The 19915-nt window shown below is 49.3% G+C and overlaps 1 protein-coding gene across 1 annotated transcript in view; it reads right to left on the reverse strand.

The window, feature by feature from the left end:
- Positions 1–509: 509 nt before the first annotated feature.
- The window catches only part of SYN2 (synapsin II), a 170065-nt gene continuing 150659 nt past the window's right edge, over positions 510–19915 (reverse strand). Inside the window, exons 11-13 of the mRNA XM_081247224.1 lie at positions 8063–8123; positions 3955–4204; positions 510–1408 (exon numbers count right to left, since the gene is read on the reverse strand). Coding sequence (XP_081103350.1) covers positions 1273–1408; positions 3955–4204; positions 8063–8123 — 447 coding nt within the window. The 3' untranslated portion in view covers positions 510–1272. The remainder of the gene's footprint in view (positions 1409–3954; positions 4205–8062; positions 8124–19915) is intronic.

Here is a 19915-nt window from a genome sequence, read left to right on the forward strand (position 1 = left end):
CATTTGTGGTTTTTTTGGGAACATACTCCTGAGTACCAAGAGTCACGAAGAAGCCAGTGAAATCCCTTGAAACCCGCCCTCTCTCACAGACTTCAGGATGCCGGGGGATTGGCGGACCTCATTCATGAGAGCAGGCCCATCCTGCCTCATTGGCACCTCCGTGTGGGTTTTAGCTGAGGAGACTGATGGGCCAGACAAGCAGCTCCAACTGGGCCACGACGGAAGCCAGGATGCTATCCTTATTAGAAAGGCTCCACATTCAGTACAACTGGTAGAACCGCTGAGTTACCAGGGAGGTGTCAGGAAGCGCAGCCTGGGGGGCATCTAAAGGACAGCCGTATTCTCAACCATTGCCAAGACAGTCACACACACACCGACACAAACAGCTTCACTTCCTGGGTTTTTCCCTTCCCTATACTCCCGCGCACACACACGCGCGTGCCTCACGTACACTCTCTCAGTCAAAAGGGGGGCCTAGGGGAGACCTCATGGCTGAATCAAATGCTGGTTAATGCTGCTGCTTTTATTACACCAAAGGTCTTAACATTTATTTGGAGAGGAACACAAATCTTGGCATACTGGCATGCATTCTCTACAGCACAGTTTTGGAGGAGCTCAAGATCACTGCGCCCCACACAGGAGAACGGCGCCGGAGGTGGCAGGGGGACTGTAGGTCCTTGATCTCTCCAGTCAGCAAACTACAGGGGCTTCACTACCACAGCAATCGAGGAATCTTGTGTGCTGGGCAGGTGTGTTTTCAACAGCTAAACAGGTGTGACAAGGGATCCAGGTGTGGGTGAGTCCCTAACACTTAGAGCCGAGAGTTATTTTGGGGTAAGTATATTCTCCCCAAACAGGTAGCACTGACTACAGGGGGGCATGCTTAGCACTGCATCTGAGCTCGGCTAAGCAACCAGGTGTCCTCAGTGAAGGGAAGCTTGGTTTCAAAGAAAGAATAAGACGTGATGGTGCTGTCACGATAAGGCCACTAAAGTCACAGCGAACGAGGATCGCAAAGGAAGCTCTCACGACTACAGGAAAGCAGCTCTATCCTCTCTGACGTCAGGTGCCCCTCGCTGGGTAGGCACCTGCTCTGAGACCTTCACCTGGTCCTTTCTGAGCCGCACCACATCACTGAGCGCAACAGAGCAGAGGAGGGGGCCACACACGTTAAGGTCATGGGACATCACCACCAAGTGTGGCTGACTGTTGTTGGCAAATGTCTTGGATGCCTTTCCCGGTTGGGCTGGGTGCCTCTGTGTGTCTGGAGAGCTAATCTGAAAAGAGGCTGGCAAAGGACTTCCTCAAGCTCCGGATGGTCTCTGCCTTGGCTTCATCCTCATTGGCTGAAGACCGGAAGAAGGAGGACTCAGAGAAGCTGAAGGCATTTGTCAGGGACTGCGACTTGCTTGAAGATAAAAACCAGAGAGAACGTGAGAGGGTGGTGTTCCCAGTGAGGCAGGGAAGGATGGTGACACGAGGATACACGACCGGAAGGCCCACTCCCACCCCAGGGAGACTGGGTGACAGAGGAGAAAGCCAGCATGGGGCATGCTAGCAGGCCCCTGGGAGGTCCCTGTGCTCTTTTCTTTACCTGCCGTGCTGCTCAAACAGGAAAGGATGGAGGCAGCGTGGGAGAGAGGGAGAAGGGGGAAAGAGAGAAGAGATGGAAGGAGAAGGGAAAGAGGAGAAGAAGGGGTGGCTCAAGGCTCTTTCTTTCACTTAATGCTAAAGGGCCCACAGGCTAAATTTCAGAGCCCCAACTTGGCAAGAACTAATCCAGGAATCTCACACCCTTCCCCTTGGGTGAAACGTAGCAACCAGGGGCCGGTGGACTCTTGTGCTCTTTCTCATCAACTGTCCAGTAGTGGAGCCAGCATCAGAAGACCTGGGTCAAAGTCTTGGTCCCGCCTCTCACTCACTCTTGACCTTAGGAAGCCACGTGCCTCTCTGAGACTCGGTTTCTTGTTTGGTTTCTTAATTGTGTTATGTAGATGTCTGGTAAAATGATCTCTAGGCCTTTTCGGCTTTTTCTTTTTTGCTTTTTTCTCTGATTCCAAAAGAACCTTTTGACTTGACACGAACTCTAACAACTCTATTTGGGCGTAATCGCCCTTGCAGCCTTCCTCAGAGGAGCCTGATATGAGGTCTGTGAGTTTCAGGGTGTCCAGGGGCAACAGAGATATACATCAGGCCTACACAAGGTTACTGGGTACTTTTCTAATGAAAAAACCCAAACTGCACATATTTTAGGGACCAATTTTTCCCTTGAGACACTAGTGAGTCAGAGAGAAAAACTGTGAAGGCAAGAAGGTGGAGGGGAGGCCAGGCCCAACACTGCAGGACAGGACACGTGGTCTGGCGTCTCCATGGCCGTCTTCTCTCCTTCTTGACTTCTGCTTGTCTCCTTCCTGCTGGTTCCTGGCTCCAGAACTCCTCTCCCGGTATCTCAGGGCTCCCAGCCCTCCCCTGAACTCGGACACAGCCCCAGAAACTCCCTTCTGCAGGGGCATGAGCCTGTCTCTTCTCCCGCAGTGGCTGAACAGGTGCCCTGCCTTTCACTGGGCCTGGGATGAGCCCCAACATGCTGGCCTCTGGGAGCGGCGACTCCTCGGCATGCACAGGCCGAGGGCACAGGTACAAGCCTCCCGCTTGTCATCAGAGGCTGGCTCGATTCAACAGCTTCAGCCCAAAGGCAGTGACAGCCCACAGGTCTGCCCTCAGACTGGGGCCAGAGTTGGCTCAAGAGAAGGTAAGCGAGATTAAAAAGTCAGCTGCAGAAAACGACTGGGTTGAGGGGAGGGCGTGAGGCAGGCGAGACGTGAAATGTACCCTCGGCCAGAGCTGCGGAGCAAGGCCAGGGGACGGCCCTCCCATCACACAGGACTGGAAGATCCAGAGAAAGTGGTCATCTGGACCACCCGAGCCCTCATCCTGGCTCTGCCGCTAACTAGCAGAAGGGCTTTGACAAAATCAGATCTCTCTCAGCAGTGTTTTCTCATCTGTGCAGTGACTAGAGATGATCTGAGTGGCTCATCTGAGCCCCAAGCTCGACAGCTCCCTGTTCTCCGTCCCTGAGAGTTTCATCTCTTTACTGAGATGCACTCACGGAACGCTTCCGATCCCCCAGGCTGCGGCTGTCTGTGCTGACAGTCATGACAGAGGTCTGTGGTTGGGAACCTTGAAGAGAGCCGTCTCTGGTTCTGGGGGAGGGTGGAGCTGAGCACCCAGGTGCTGTCCCTGCCAAGGGCAGCTCTACTGTTCTCTAGGGGCCCTCAGTTCTGTCCTCTGAAGCAGGATAGTGTGACAGGGGTCTCTAGGGTTACTGTTGGGAATGAGCGAACCCAAGAGGATGGAGCTCCTCAGGGTCTCTTTACGGGCCTCTCCTCTGATGACCACACCAGAAAGCAACCTCCTTCTGACAAAGCTGAAGGTAAAAAGCCGAAATGGATTTAACTACTTCCCCCTTTTCCTTCTGGGGAGCCTTGCTGATTGGCACACCCTAAACTGTGAGTCAGAGGCAGAAAAGAGAATTAAATTTTTTTTTTTTTTTTTTAGAAAGAGAAAGACACATATACACACAGAGAAAAGGAATGGAAAAAAGAGTGGGAGGGAGGATTAAAAAAAAAAAAAAAGCAACCCAAACCCTAAGCTCGTACAAGAACGGGAGAGGGGGTAGTAACTGCTTTATTGCCACTCCCCAGGAAGAAAGGGGAGGGTTTGAGCTTCTAGCTAAACCTTAAGACTTTCACTTCCCTCTTTCTTGCCCTCCCCAATCAACCCAACCATGCCCCCCACAAAAAAACCCACCAAAACCCAAACCCCCAAAAAACCCCACAAAAATATCTTTAGGAGGAGGTCTGATTGAAGGTGCTTCCTAGCAGCTCTGGAGCCCAAGGCCTGAGAGGAGGGGCAGGAAGAGGGGAGGGGAGGAGCTGCTGAGTCGTCTCTTACTTGAGCTGTGGGTGAGGCTGGGGCTTCTGTGGTGGAGCAGCCGGGGGTGGCTGGACCTCTGCCAGGGAGCTGCCGCTGGAGGGTGCATCTCCGTGGGTGGTGAGGCCGCCCGGCCGCTGAAGAGCCGAGGAGGAGGAAGAAGAGGAGGAGGAGGAAGAAGAGGAAGGTGGCAGTGACGGTCCAGGGGGAAGCCGGCGTGGACGCAGCACCTTGCCTGGGGGTGGCATTCCTTGGGGTTGCCCAGGGCCCCCTAGGTTCAGTACAAGAAAAACTTCATAATTTAACCATATCAGAGGGTTTCCTTATTAGAATCTATGTCCCAAAGGGTGTGGCTATTTAATCACCAAAGGATAAGCTCTATGACAAGAAGCCACCCGAGGCTCTGAAGGGCTCCAGAGCGGGCCCCTGGTTACCCTCAGACGTCGCCGCTACATGCTCCTCCTCAGACTCACAGCGACTCAGTCACAACAGAAGTCGGAGTACTGGGAAGAAGCCATGGGATGAGCGGCCCCCATCAGAGGTGAGCTCTCTTACGGAAGGGCCCCAGACCACAGGGACCACCCTTCTCCCCCAGAGGTTCCTCAGGTACAGGCCAACCTGGCCCACGGTGTACTAGGAGGTCTCAAGTTCCACACGGCACACACCGTGCAGGGCAGTGGAAAGAGCCCTGGTCTGGGGGTTAGAAAACCCAAGACATAGTCTATCAGCAGCTCCCTGAGCAAGTCAGCAGACTTCTCTGGACCTCGGTGTTTACAACCATCAAACTGTTAAAAATTAAGACCTAGTCTTAGTTACCTTTCAAGAGAGTAGTGTTTCAAAGATGACAATGGACAAGCAAGTTCTTCAAAAAGTATTCTGTGCCTTATGATCATCGATGATCACTGACTTACATTGTGTTTTTGGAGTTGGCCTTAGTCTGTCCTGCTCCATGCCTGCAGGTCTGATTGCCATACCCCCAGCAGGGCTTCCTTTCAGCATTAACTCATGCCCATGACTAGGACCTTTCATGTCCAGTTGCCTCTTAGTACCATCCTCAGGGGCTCCAGTCCCTCCCAGGTGTATGTGGTGAAATTCTCCAGAAATCCAAGTCCCATTCTCTCCCTGGAGATGCTGTGAGTACCACTTGGCAAAGAAGAGGCCCCCCCCAAAAGGACCAGGATCCCCTTCTCCCAGCATGAGACAGAAAACCTTCTGGTGACCTGGAGATCTCATTTCTCAGTCTCAGTCCCAGAGTCCACGTTCACGTGCCCACTGGAAGGAGGTGGCTTACAGAAACTCAACGACAGCTAAGAGTTGTACTGTAACTTAGTTTTCTAGAAACACCAGGACACCTGTACCCTCTGGAGAGGCAGAACTGTATGTCTACACCATAGTACATCCATGATTTTAAGCCAGTTTCCCCGCTACACGGCATGGACTCCACTTTGTCAGCAATGACCAATTAATACCAGGGTGAGTTACACATAAATAAGTAAATATTAATGAAATTTTGCATGTTGAAGAAGTTCTAAGTTCAAATCAGAAAACTAGTGAAGATGATAGATTAGCAGAGCATTTCATATTAACCAGTTTTTGCCTTTTCCAAAGTTTGACATCATTTGTATCAGCATTTTCTTGTAAAGTACTGCAGGTTGATAGCTCAGCCTCTTGTACCAGAAACCTGAGTGCTTTCCCAACTGTACAGAGATGCTTGAATAGCCAGAAACTTTACAACTTAACACTGAAGACAGATATAACTTTTCCTTTATTGCACATTAAGCTGTACAAGAGTCACAGAAGAGAGGTACTTCAATCACACTTCCAGCATTGGCTGAGGTTCTCCCAGCTGGATGGTACAAAAAAAGGCGACAACATCGGAAAAGAAATGGGTACAAAACACCTGAACGGCAATCCTATACTGTGACACGGATGCCCCAGGCCACAGAGTTGTCCTTAGCATGCTGCCCGAGGGCACAGGACAGTCAGGGTGTGCTGTCTGCTTGTGTTTGGCCCTGGGAGGGAGCCCTAGTCCCTTTCTCCCTCACCTGACAGACCGTGGCTGACACCACCCTGGAGCCTGACTAAATTCACATGGCAGCTTCGTATTTGTGGCTCACAAATGTCACATGAAAAGCACCTGAATGTTCACACGGATCACATGCAAAGAAGCAACGCCACGGTCAGCTCACTGCTTGGACAAAAATGAATTTAAAAAATAAAATGTATTCCTCCATTCTGGGAAATGTTTCTTTATTCCTTTCTATCATTTCATCAGATTGGGAGGTATTTAAGGACCTGATTCTTATGCAACCCACCTGGAAGTGCTTAACTGAATATATATGTATATATTTACAACAGATCGACTACCATCAGCATCTACACTGTCTAAGGGAGGAATCGCGGACAAGAACATTCACACTCAGTGCATTTCCCTGTAGCTCAGAATTTGCCAGCAATCAAGACAGAAACCAGGGCACGTGCCCCTTGACACAGAAATCATGTTACACACCACCAACACCAGTTATTCCTCAAACTTGGCAATCCAGAAAGGTGACATGTCAGTACAGAAGTGAGAGGGAATGCAAAAGTAGAGCTAGAAGCACTTCTTCTAAAAGGCAAACTGCTGGCGTGAACTCCCACAGCCCATGGTGCTAGAGGAGGCCACTTGGTGCCCAATCCTGGTCTGGCCAGGACATGGCAAGATGAGGCACTGACCCGAGGCCTGGTCTAGTAACTGCCTCCTCATCCCTTCCCAGGAGCTGCATGTCGGAGGAAAGAGGACAAACAGGTGAGGGCTCTTTAAGAGCCACCGCTGTGGAACCACGGCCCCAGACACACAAGCTAAAATCTGAGACAGTCCCTCTCAGGAAAGATAAAGCTCTTCATTCTCTGGACTCCGGAGGGCTTTTGGAACAGATGACAACTAAAGCAGGTGCCCACCTCAGAGTTCTGGAGGCAGTGTACCCACTCGAGGGAAACGGGACAGTTTCGATTCGCTCCCATGTCGTGATGCCTCAGGAGAGGCCAAGAGAAGAATGGTTGAATCCTTCCCAGACTTTCAGTAGCTCCCTGCCTTCTATGTCCCAAATTGCTAAAGAATCATCTCTGTACACAGTAAGCTTTGGGGAGAACGAAGCAGCCTCAGTTCCACAGAAGCGCACAGACGGCCAATTCAGAAACGGCAAAGTAGAAACAACTTGGACTAAGATGAACACAGGGAAAATACTCACAAGTTCACTTTGATATTGCACATCAGCGGCCCCATTTTTTTTTTTTTGTCTAATCTCATAGCTAATTAGTCAATAATAAAACGAAGGGTACACTGGGATGTCAAATACAGGACACATTCCTGGAAATAGCTTATTCTTTATATTTCATGTCATCACTAAAAACACAAGAGCTCTACAGGCACGGCCAGCTTATTCACATAAACTCAAATGCACCAAATTTTAGCAAATGGCGAAAAAGATGGATGCCTTCAGATTCAACGGATGAAGCTACGGAAATTAGACCTCGAAAATCTCTTAAACTTCTATCTATTTACCCTAGTCATGCAGAAAGGAAGCAAAAAGCACAGTTCATTGAAGATCCCAAGCACACTCATGGAGGTAAGCAGGGGGTGGGGGGCAGTTTATCTGAGTCTGGGGGGAGAAGGAGGGGAGCTGGGTTTTATTTTGGTGGTCTTTGTTGCTCCCCTGTCCACCCCCCCAGTCCTATTTCACCCCACATTATGTAATTAAAATATACTATCAAACCACCCAGAAGCTAGTCACACTGAACTTGGGAGAGGCACAATTCTTTTGTACACTGTTGACAAACAGCCCTGGAATCACAAGGTATACAGAGAAACATAAATGAGCATTACAAGCACGAACAGGAACAGGTAAACAACCAGACAGAGGCGCTGACACTGCATAGGAAAAACACAGTCCAGTCAGCCTTGAAAAAACGCAGAAATGGCACCAGTGGGAGGGTCTGTTGCTCCCCTCCCCGCTTTCCTTTCTTTCCTTGTTTGTTTTTGGCTTAAAACTTCTGCTTTGAAAACTTAACTACCAATCACTTTAAGAAGCTTGGACTTGTTTTGGCCCTACTGCAATGCCATTACAGTCGAGAATATACTGTAAACAACCTTGGGGGGCTGGCCGCTGAGGTGGGGTCTTGCTCGAGTCCGGATCCTTAAGTGTTCCACTCTGGAAGACAAAAATGCAAAAGAGATACAAACAAAACTCCAAGCAGATTCCAAAGAGAAACCCTGTGGCTCTGTGGCAAGGCTGCAGAGGGATCTGGTGGGATCCAGCGGGGTCTGGCCCAGGGGCTTCTGCTGTTCCGGAAACGCCTCAAAGGGACTCTCAGCCTCTGGGTTATTGCCGGGGCCCAAGTGTACGCAGTCTGGGGCTTAGAACCACTCTGACAGGGGTGTCTGACACCTCCTTACCCTCTTTTCATTTCACTCCCTTGTAGACACTCTTTCTAGAAGCTCTGAGACTTCCAACAGCATCTGGTTTCTTCTCTGGGGGCTACCCAAGGCCCAGCTGCCCTGGCACTCACAGGCCCAGCTTCCTGAGGAAGGATCAACACCAAACTCCCGAGAGTGGCTGGAGTGCCAGCGGGGGCTGCACCAGGTGGCTAGCCTAGACTTGGCTCACTTCTGTGGAGTTAACTCTGGGGTGGGATCAGCTCTGAGGCTGACTCAGGGGTCAGAGCCACTCTTTGGGCTGGGCTGGAACTCCTACAGGGAGGGACTTGAAGGAGGGGGCACTCTTTTGTGTCCCAGGACCCTCCTTAACCAGAGGGAAGGAGTAAGATGTTAATGTTTGTAAAAGTGCTCAAGGCCAAGCTGTTTTTCCCTCTCAAACAGCATAATTGCATTTTACCCAACAACGTGGCTCTCCTCCCAGGCTTCCTCTCCTCCCAGCTGTGATTCTGATTATCCCCCAAGGGGATCAAAGATGCACGTGACTTCAGTTTGTCTAACATTTGTACCAAAGGCAGTGAGCATTTGGAGCTTGAATTTGGCAAGGGGGAAACGTTCTATGAAGCCTGGGGGCTGCCGAGCGTGCACATGGTGATGTCAAAGAGGGAGATTTGGGGGCTTCCCTGGTGGCGCAGTGGTTGAGAGTCCGCCTGCCGATGCAGGGGACACGGGTTCATGTCCCGGTCTGGGAGGATCCCACATGCCGCGGAGCGGCTGGGCCCGTGAGCCATGGCCGCTGAGCCTGCGCGTCCGGAGCCTGTGCTCCGCAACGGGAGAGGCCACAACAGTGAGAGGCCCGTGTACCGCAAAAAAAAAAAAAAAAAAGAGGGAGATTCGGAGGCAAGGCTGTGAGAGGCTCAGCGTGTCTTCAGCACACCCCACTTCCTCTTTCACTGCTCCTCTACCCTTGTGACAGGCCCCCCCCAGCCCTACTCCCACATTAAAACTGTTCCCCATTCCCATGGGCCTCCGATCTGGCCTACAGGCCCGTTTTCAGCTCCACTACTGGGAGAGCAGAAGCGCTACCCTCTCCAGTATTATGGTCTGTTAATGACAGCACTGCCTAAAATTGTTCTACCAAGAGGATTTCAGATAGGAGGAGTCAGGGGGCCTTTGAAATGTCCTTGGTGCCACTGCATCAGAGGGTGCCCATTCTATCTACAACCCTGACCTCTCACAGATCACAGCAAGAACACCCACACTTCCTTTCCTTTCTTCCAAGGACTTTCATGGGATCCACGAGGTGGGTCTGAACCCCGGCAATGAAACACCCACACCCAATAAGCCAGCTAGAGCCCACACCATCCAGTCAGCAATCAAGACCCATCAGTTTTTCCTTCTTGGCATCTAAGATTCACCATCTCCTCTTGACCAACTCTGGTCAGGCCTGTATCATTTCCTGTTTAGACTACTAGAATAGTCTCTCAAATCTTTAGTCTCTTCTCCAATTGATGTTCTGGATACCTATTATCCTCTTAAACCCCTTCTCTAATTGTATCAGTTTACTGCTCTAAATAATTTATAGCTAACACTATATAGTGCTGGGTAACATGATGGACAATTTTATGCAGTATTTCCCTTAAACCTCACAACAGCTCTACGAGGTATCAACGTCCCTAATTTTTAGATAAGGAAACTGAGGGCCAACTAAGGCAGGTAATTTGCCCAGGGTCATACAGAGGCAACTGGCATGTGAGCCCAGGCAGTCTGACCTTCTCTTCCCATTGCCCGCAGGACGACGTCCACAGTCTTCAGGCTGACACCAGAAACCTGCTTCAGCACGGGTGGACTGGCCCTTCTAGCCTCTCTCCCTCATGTGCTAAGCCTACCTGACCCTTTACTGTTTATTCTCTAGTCTAGGCCACTCCAGTGTTTATGCTAAGTACCCTCCAGAAATACCTTTTCTCCTTTTCTACCAATCCAGCCCAACACATCCTGGAGGTCTAAGTCAAATTCTACCTCATCCATGAACTCTCTCCTCTGATTGTCCCTTTCAATTCTGATCTCCTCTCTGAAGTCCTATAATAGCCCTTAATAGACTGTCTTGCTATCCTGAAGACTGGGATGATGCTTCTAGGGAGGCTGCCAGATCCTTGAGGGCATGGGCTATGAGTCTTCATCTTCTCATGAATTCCTAACAATTACAGTGCCCATTTTTTTCCAAAGAAAAATTGGGATATATGGTCTGATATGGTAACTATTTAATAAAAAGGTAAAAATACTTAAACTTGGGAGTATTTCGGAAAATTTAAGACTATCGCCATTTTACCAATGTCATCGAGCACAGGACTGAGCACATAAGAGGTCCTTGATAAATGCTTCTTAGATAAATGACCAGGCGACAACAGTGAAGTCCCAAACGGAGTAGAGCGTACGTCTTTTATGAGGAAAATGGTGTTAAACCATAGATGTGAAACCACCGTATTTGATATCAACTCTGATGGGCAGCTCTGAAAATGCTCCGGTTAGTGAATTAAACATGAGGCCTGCTACATGTGCCTGCATATTAGGTGCAGAAGGGAAAGTCAAAACAAGTCTCAAAGCAGCAGAAATTGTTTCCTTTTCGTACATCAAGCCTGAGTAATCCAGTCATGGTAGGGATACTTCAGTCCCAAGAACTCTTTCCCATTGTGAGCTCTTCTTTCTTTTGGCCTGGCTGCCAACTGGAAGAGAAGTCTGCAGGATGGTGTTTGGTAATTAATGGGCGCACAGGATACCAGGGCTGCCTTTTTACCCAAGCTGGGTGCCAACCCCACCCAACACACACACACACACACACACACACACACACACACACACTGCTGTTGGGTCTCCAATAGTAAGTCTTTAAGATTGGGCAGCAGAATGACTGAGGAATTTGGGCTTTGGGGTTAGGAAGACGGTGGGTTAAATCTCAGTCTCCCACTTACTAGCTTTGTGACATCGGGCAAGTCATTTTCCCCCCTGCACCTGCCTTTCTTCAAATGGTTTCTATGATATAAAGTGAGGTTACCTATTTATCTACCTACTTACCTACCTACCTATCTATCTATTGAGACATCTATCGAGATATCTATAAGTACCTGTTCCTGGCAGGTGCTACAAAAGATATGACAAATGATGGTAATGGTGATGCTGACGGGGCCTTTTCCTCTGAAGCTTTGTTGCTTCTTAGGTCTCACTCTCATAATGGAATACCCCCTCATACAGTTTGTGCAGCCACTAGGGGCATTTGCCAGTCCCCTCCGCCAGGGCCTCACTTTGTACCACTGACAGCTGCCAATGATTCACCTCAGACACTGATCAAGAGTAGCTTAAGATGCTCTCCTCCCAGAGAATTGTTATTTTCAGAGATGGTTATGGAAAACCATAGGGCACAAGGGCAGAAGAAGGGCCAGTGGGCAAAAGCTCCAAAAGGTAGACTTTCACTTACAGGAAGAACTTCCTATAGTAAAAACAGTGGAAGAGGCTGTCTTGGGAGATGGGTATGTTCCTGCAGAGGCTAGAGAATTATCTGACAAAGATACAGTAGGGAATATTCCTTTATTGAATAGGAAATAGATTAGATGAACACTACAGTTTATCTTCCAACTCTGAGAACCTATGAGTCCAGGAAAAACTTTAAAAATCCCACAGATTAAGCTCTGATGGGGAAACTCACAGCATGAGCTGATAGGGGTAGTCATACCATGAAGCCTGGTCCTGGCTCTCCCCAGCCTCAGAAATATACAAATGAGACACCCAAGGATGAACTGAGCCCAAAAGTTCCCTTCCAAAAGCTTCAGGGGAAGAGCTCCCAGAAACTTCCTTTGCACTGGAGCCTGGGAATGTGCCTTGGCCACCCCTGTCTGGCGCCTAGGGAGCTTCTCCTGCCCCCGCCCCCTGGAGCCTGTGGACTGAAGACTTCCCAGGGGTTATGGGAGCCAGGAGAGTCCCCCAGGACTGTCCCTTGCCAGGCTGAGACTCTCTGGCCCTGCCTACAAGCCTTCTGTCTGCTGGGGCTGGGGGCCTATTCCCTATGGGGTTTGGCTACCATGGAATCTGTCTCCAGTCACCAAGAGCCGCCTGGGATGCCGCATTCCACAGAAGTCTGGCCACTCTGGCGTCACTGCCAAAGTCTGGCCTGTAGCCAGCCCACAGCAGGAACTCAGGGCCAGATTGAGCTGCAGCATTTCCCTCAGGAAGTTGAGTTGACTCAAACAGGTAAGAATGTGAGATCTGATGCTTGTGCCCAGCTGCACACAAAAAAGGAGAACAAATGGCCTTAGAGCTGCATAAGGAAAACCCCCAAACAACCCTGGGCTTAGAGAAAGACGACAGGCTCAGAGGGTGTCAGCTTGTAATGCTGCTGCCAAAAATGTGATGCAGCTGGAGGTGCATCAGTGTCCCAGCGAGGGGAGGTCACAGGTCCACTGCTCTTTTGGCTGATAAGCCTCACAAGAGAGCACTGTAATCATCAGTTCTGGGTACCTTTTTTAAAGTGGACACCAGTGGAATAAAATGGGTACATGGAGCAGACAGGATGGTGAGAAGTGTGAAATGACATCTTTCCTCATGGGACTTTGGGCAAGTTACTCAATCTCTGAGTCTCAGTTTCCCAAATGAGCCAAGTCTAAGGATTAAATGCCATAACTGGGGAAGCCTCCAGGACTGAATAGAAGATCAAAGTTAGTCAAATGTAAATCTGATCAAGGTCAAGGGCTGGTGTGGATAGTAGTGAGCCTCCTGGCATTAGTGTTTAAGCAGAGCCTGGACAAACTGTCAGAGATGCTGTGGATGGGCTCTTGCAGTCGCAGGCAGGCAACATCTGCAGGCTCTTCTGGCTCTGGGCTTCCATGAAGCCCTTCATACACTTTTCGGTTCTTTAGGTGTCTGCGGTATGAGACAAGGCCTCCTTAGCTGTGGAGTCCTGAGCCCAGCGAGAACGCAGGGAGGTGTCCTGCAGGCACAGGCTTTGAGGGGAGTGTGCTGCTGCTCCCCACCCAAGCCGACCGGGCTCGGGTCCCGCTATGCTGAGGCCACTGGCCTTAGTGACCAGGGAAGCCAGGGAGAGGAGAGCAGGAGAGAGCTGGTGAAGCACGGGTGCCTCCAGGTTGGGAGGTCCAGCACGGGGCTGTATGAGGAGGAGGGCGAGGGTTCCCCCCACACAGTACAAGGGCCAGCTCTCTCCATTCTTACCATCTGTATGCTCTGGTGGAGCATCAAAAGGGCACAGGGCAGGTTACTGTAGAGCGTCCTTGGAACTGGGGACCAGAAGATCCAGCTCTCCTGCTTATAAGCTGTGTGACCTTGGACAAATCATTGGCATTCTCTTTGCTGATATGTAAAACAGAGTCAGAAATACCAGCTCAAACCGTCTCACGTAAAGGTTGTGAGGCTTAAAATAATGGCTGTGCTTTGTCAGTCATAAAGTGCCAGGTAAAGTAATGATATGAGCATCATTACTATTATTTGAATAATAGTTATCAATCCAAAGGAATGACGCTTTAATGGTAGGATTTCATGCATCAGTGGAGAAGATATTGTTGGGTGGTTTCCTGTCACCTGGTGCACAGTAGTTTAGGGTGGGCGGGGTAGGGTGTGGACTCTGGGCTAAGCTGGGCTAAGCTGTGCCGTGCCCTCTGTGTATCACTGACTTGTCCCAGCGAGGTCCCTGAAGATGCAGAAAAGTCACTTCAAAAGCAGTAAATGTCAGCTCTTGAGCTGACTGGAAAGGAAAGCACGGGTCTGGGCGAGAAACCAAGTCCACGGTTGAGGGTTTGTGGGGTTTTGCCAAAGGCACCTTTAATTTGCCATCCTGTGGCTTTCAGCAGACAAGCTGGGAGAGAGGAGCTCCTATCTAAGGTCCCAGCAGGCTGGAAAGCTGAGGAAGGAAAGACATTGACTCAACTCTTGAGAGCTGCTGGCCTGAGTCCAGCTGCCCCACCATGGAGGAAAGCCTGTGCTTGCTCAGCATATCTGAGACAGGAAATTGAGAAAGGGTCTCAGGGTCTGGCCCCAGGAAAGAGGCCAGGCCAAGCGCCTCGCCGGACACGCCACAGGGCTATTCTGATCAGCTCCCCAGGCCCCACTCCCCCGGTCCAGGACCCCAGGGGGAATGAGGCAGCGGGAAGGAATGTGGTCGGGAGGCTGTAGGTTCAGCCAGAGCAAAGGGGACAGCGTGTTTTCAGGCACCTTGGGACCTTTCTGGGATCACTCCTGCAGTCCCCAGTGCCCAGCTGCCTTCTTCTGAAAGGGTATAAAAGGCACCCAAGAATGAGCTCCTCCTCCTTTTGTGAGGGGAATTGCTGCTCCAAGGGCAGCACTCATCGGATTGGAGCCCTCCCATAATCAGTGATTTCCTAACGACACAAGAAATGTCCTGTGGGGCGGTCCATGAGACCTATGGGGACCCAGAGGGCCAGGTCACCCGAGGTCAGAATGTCAGCTACAAGTGATTAAAGATGTCCCTTAAAAGTTAAGACAGCCCCAAAATAGTCAGTTTCCCTGAATAGTCTGTTAAGGGACCTGGTCACTAGTGACTTTATCTGAACCTGCCTCAAATCTCACATTTTCAGCTTATACTCACAGGGGAACAAATTCCCTAAAGCAGTCCAGCTGTGGGAAGCAGGAAGGCCTTTCTTTGAAATTTACTTCTTCTAAACTGAATGAAGCCCTCTTAGTCCCGTGTTTGGGATCTGAGTTGTGTTTCCTCCTTAACTGCATGGCCCTTTAGACTCCAATGAAACCCCTTCTCAATCTTGGTCTCCTGGTACTCAAGAGACTTCATCTTTATGAGCTCTTTGTAGCTTGAAAGACCTGGCTGGAAAGGTTTTTGAGTATGTCTTTAGACCAGAGAGCCAGTGAAAAAGGACTTGCATAATGCCCCGGCAGAGGCCAGAGGTTATCAGGCCTCAGTCCTTCAATTCGGAACACTCATCACTGCCTTTCCCAGGTCTGTGGCTAGCACACGGCCTGGATCACAGCATCTTAGATCTGGAAGGAGATTTTTAAAAGCTGCCTGTTCCAACAGCCCTAGCCCCCAGCCCAGTATTTCACAATGTGCTGACAAGTGGCTTGGACATCAGCAGTGACGCGGCTGCCACATACCGCTTTCCCGAGCAGCCATTTCCTCTCTTAGCATCAGAGACTTTACTCACGTCTTCCAGTAGGTTTGCCTTTGGCACCAGTTCTGCCCCATGACAGCTGCTGGAGAGCTGAAGATACTGAGTCATGGGCTCCTTGAGACTACTGCTGCTTCACGACAGCCCCTTTAACTTTTACTCATAGAACAGATCTGCCAAATGCCTCAACCTCTAGGTCTCTCTCCTCTGAGCACTGTCCAGTTAGAGTTCGTCCTTGTTATGCTGTGACCCTCAGACTGGAAGCAACATTGGAGGTGTGCTCTGATCAGCTCAGGATCGGGGAGGAGCCTCATCTTCCTCCTGGACACATTATGTGTATTAATGTTTCCAAAGGCTGAATCTTAGAATCACTCCTCATGGGTCTAACCCATAGCCAAATAGAAAGCCAATGGTGTCTGAAATCCCTTCATTAGCAATTCAGCCCTTTGGCTCTGGAAGATTTTACAGGAAAATAAAAAGGGAGCCATGTAATGGCAAATGAAAACAGACTAGCCGCATGAAGAGCCCTAGGACACCACCTCTGCCGGCATGACCTGAAAGCTCTGTCCACCTGCAGTTCTCTCCCTGGTTCCCCCGAGTCTCAGAAGTAGCACCTCTCCAGAGCCCCAGGATGTAAGGCCCAGCTCAGATTCCAGATGACAGACCCCAGGATCAGTGAGTGTAACGGAGACGGGAGAGCAGGCCTACAGGGAGGAGGTTCTGTAGGTAAATAGCCTAGAGGCTTTGGCCACCACTGGCCACCAGGTGTCACTGCCACCTTGAGAACAGTATCCCTAAGGCACTCCAGAGTAGAGGGTCCTTTGCCATGGCCAACACTCAGGGCAGCCCTAAAGCCGGCAGGCCAGCCAGGCTGAGGCCAAGCTGTCATCAGCCAGAGAAGGCTTTGCCACTCACCCCCTCCCTGCTCGTAGAGACTTAGCGCCTCTTACACCCTCAGAACTGGGCACAGCAGGTGGCCTGGGCCCAGCCCCATGACTTTGCTCTCTGTTTTCTATAATTAAGCCACTTTGGTCTAGGCGGTTGGCTGACAACAAGAGAAGGGAGGCCCTCTGCTCACCTCCCCTGTCCCTAACCTCCTTTAGGCTCTCTTTTAGAGTCAAAGAAATGAAAGCTTTAATGGGGGAGCTGTAGGTAAGGATAGAGAGGGAGAAAGAGAGAAAGGTAGACAAATGGCTAGTCGTAAGTCTGTCCTAGTCTTGACCTAGAATACTGGGCAAGAAGCAGCATCTAGGGCTTGTGACTCAGGCCAGAAGCTCTCGCAGCCTGAGCTGCCAGAGCCACAGAAGAAAGAGGCCAGCAAGAGGGGCCTGACCGTGAGGTGTGGAACGTGAGTTAGTGGCAGCACTGAGGGCTCAGCTCGCCATTCAAAGTCCTGGTGGGGACCTAGGTGGCAGGCTCTGGTTTACATCTCTTCCATTTGCACTCTACTAAAATTGTTCATAGAATCCCGACACCAACTCCAATATGCTGCTAGGGCTGTTAAAGACACTTATTCCAACCGGGAGCTCATCCAACAAATATGTATTGCAATGGCAGATCAAGGGAGGGGTAGGTGGGAGTGGTTTATCACTGTTGTTTATACAGAATTGCTGTCACGTGGTGATAATAAAAAGCAGACAGATTAGTTTTGTTATTGTTGTTCAACTTTCCTACCCACGATTGACTGTACCTGGGCAGACCATGCCCCCACCCCTCCTTAGTGTACCCAGGGTACACATCCAGTGGCTGCCAGGGGCTGGCTACTCTGCCAGACCTGAGGGACACAGCAGTGAACAAGCCCTACTCTTGAGGCACCTACATTCTAGTGGAAGAGACAAAGAAACACAGATGAGAATGATTGTAGCTGATAGCAAGTGATGTGCAGAAAATTAAAAAAGGGAGGGGTGGTAGCCAGTGACTAGGTGGCAACTTTGGATTGGAGGGTTTAGGAAATATGTTATACAACCATGAAAGAGGCAGCCATGCAAAAATACAGGAAGACCAACTCAGAGAGAAGACACAGCTAATGCAAAGGCCCTTACCAGCATGGCGAGGGCACAGTGAGCTAGGATGGTATGAGGGCACTGCATTTATCACTGTGGCCCTAAGTCTATTAACTAGTTTTAAGCACATACTTTGGGGTAGGCCTGTGCTAGTCAGTGAAAACACAGACAAATAAGGCTTGAAAGTATTTGAGAGACATTTGCTAAATTAATTTAATTATGTATGTAGTAAAGAATTTGGTCTTGCCCAAAGACAGATCTGGCCTTTACTCATACCCCCCTCCCCCCTTGGAAAGTAGCCTCTAAACTCTTGGAACTTCCTGAGTGACAGGAGTGTCTCTGTTATTCAAGGTGGGGGCCCCTCAGCCCACCTGATGGTGCATGATAATGAGGTGACTCATGTTGGGCCCCTCAGGCCCCTTGGTATTAGACTGACCTCCAGGGAGGGGAAGGTTGGAGACTGAGTTCAAGGAGGTGATCAATCAAGCAAGCCTACAAAATGAAACCCCAACAAAAACTCTGAACACTGAAATTCAGGTGAGCTTCCCTGGTTGGCAACACTCCATGTGCCTTATCACATACGGATGCCACAGGATAATGCATCCTAAGGACAAAAGCAGTTTTGTGTTTGGAACCCTCCCAGACTCTGCCTTATGCATCCTTCTTTCACTTATTTTTGACCTGTATCCTTTCCCGTAATACACCTGTGAGTATAATAGCTGTCAGGAAGTTCTGTGAGTCCTTCCAGAGAATTACTGAACCCGAGGGTGGTTGGGGAACTATCTGAACTTCCTGCTGCTGTGAGGAGTGAGGGTAGTCTTGTGGAGGACTTAAGGGCCTTTAGACTTTGCAGCTGGGCTGACTCCAGGTTTCATGTGACCTTAGAATTGAAAGGGATCTGAAGATCATCTAATCCAATTCCATTTTATAGGTGAGGAAACAGGTCTAGAGATGGGAACTGACTTACCCACAGTCACGTAACATCACGGCAGAGTGGGACTAGCCCCTGAGTGTCTTGACTCCCAGCGTGGTGTGCTTTCCACAGTTTTACAGTTTCTGTTGTAACTTCAAATGTGAGGCTCAGCAGAGAAAAACTTACCCTGAAGCCAGACTGGCTTTGCTACAAGGAAGTTTTGCAGGTGTGCCTATATTTAGGGAAGCTCATTCCCTACCAGGTTTCCTGCCTTGACTCTGACATATTTCTCTTTAAAATATTTAAGCTGAAATATGTAATGTTTACAAAGTAAGGGACTTATATGAAAGAAGAATCAAAGCTTTCATTGGGTGAAAACACATTTTTTGGTAAATTCTTTCTTTTTTATTGAACTTCTATCATTTTCATATAATCTAAATTTTATAGTTAGAAGAGATCTTAGCGATTTTTTTTGGTTCAACCCTTCATTATACACGCAAAGATGCTGGGGCAGAGAAATAGAAAGAAATCTACCAAGCTGACCTGGTGAGTCAGTGGCAAGGACAGGCTGAAATCAGGTCTCCTGACTCTCAGCGTAGCCTTCATTCAAGTCAGGATGATTTCCCTTTAGCAGGCCAAGACAGTGTTGCACACATTTATAAAAGTACTTAAGCAACCCTCACAGAATCCCAAAGCAGCTTATTTTTGCTTATCTTGCCTGGGCAGCATCAGGCTCTCTTACTCTGTCATAAATTCTTTAAGCAGCTACCAGATATTCTCTGTATTTCTCAGTGGGTAAGGGGGGAAGGGGGCTCTTGTCACTTTTCCTCTAGAGCAGGAATGAACATCAATCTGCCAATCCCATCACTGAGACAGTGTGGACTAAAAGGCAAGACTAGGACTCAAACACCTTGATTCCATCAGATTTACAAAATCATAAAATATACTGCGGGCCTCATATTATTTTAACCGGGAAAATCTTTTTATCACCTCTAGTTAAGTACAATATTCAAATAATGGCCTTGTTTCTCTAACAAGCAACTAAGGTGTGTTCTCCTAATTACCCTACCTAATTATCTAGTGACTACATTCCTGAAGCACAGGAACAGATTCTTGCACTTGGTCAGAGGCCCCCAGAGTGTGAGCCACCTATAGAAGGTGTGAAACAAACACAAGAGCTAATCTATGGTAACATCCCGCCACATGGGGCCACTCTCAACTTGGATAGCCAAAGACAGCACAGATGTTTCTATGTTTCTATGCTATGATTCTGTGATGTTCAAATGATGAGAAGATAAATGTGGGCTAATTTGCTTCTATACTAAATAATCCAGACTATTTTATCTTGTTTTTTGTTTGTTTGTTTGTTTGTTTTCCCTCTCCCCCTCCTTTTCTTCTTTCTTACTGAAAGATTTCAAGAATCCAATTACTTGGCTCCTGATGGCACTATAATCCCAGCACTGATCTTTAGAAAAGGGAGTGATGATCTCAAAGCCTAAGGCTGTAGGGA

This window comes from Mesoplodon bidens (genome assembly GCF_964165515.1).
Source record: "Mesoplodon bidens genome assembly, chromosome: 10".
NCBI classification, from domain to species: domain Eukaryota; kingdom Metazoa; phylum Chordata; class Mammalia; order Artiodactyla; family Ziphiidae; genus Mesoplodon; species Mesoplodon bidens.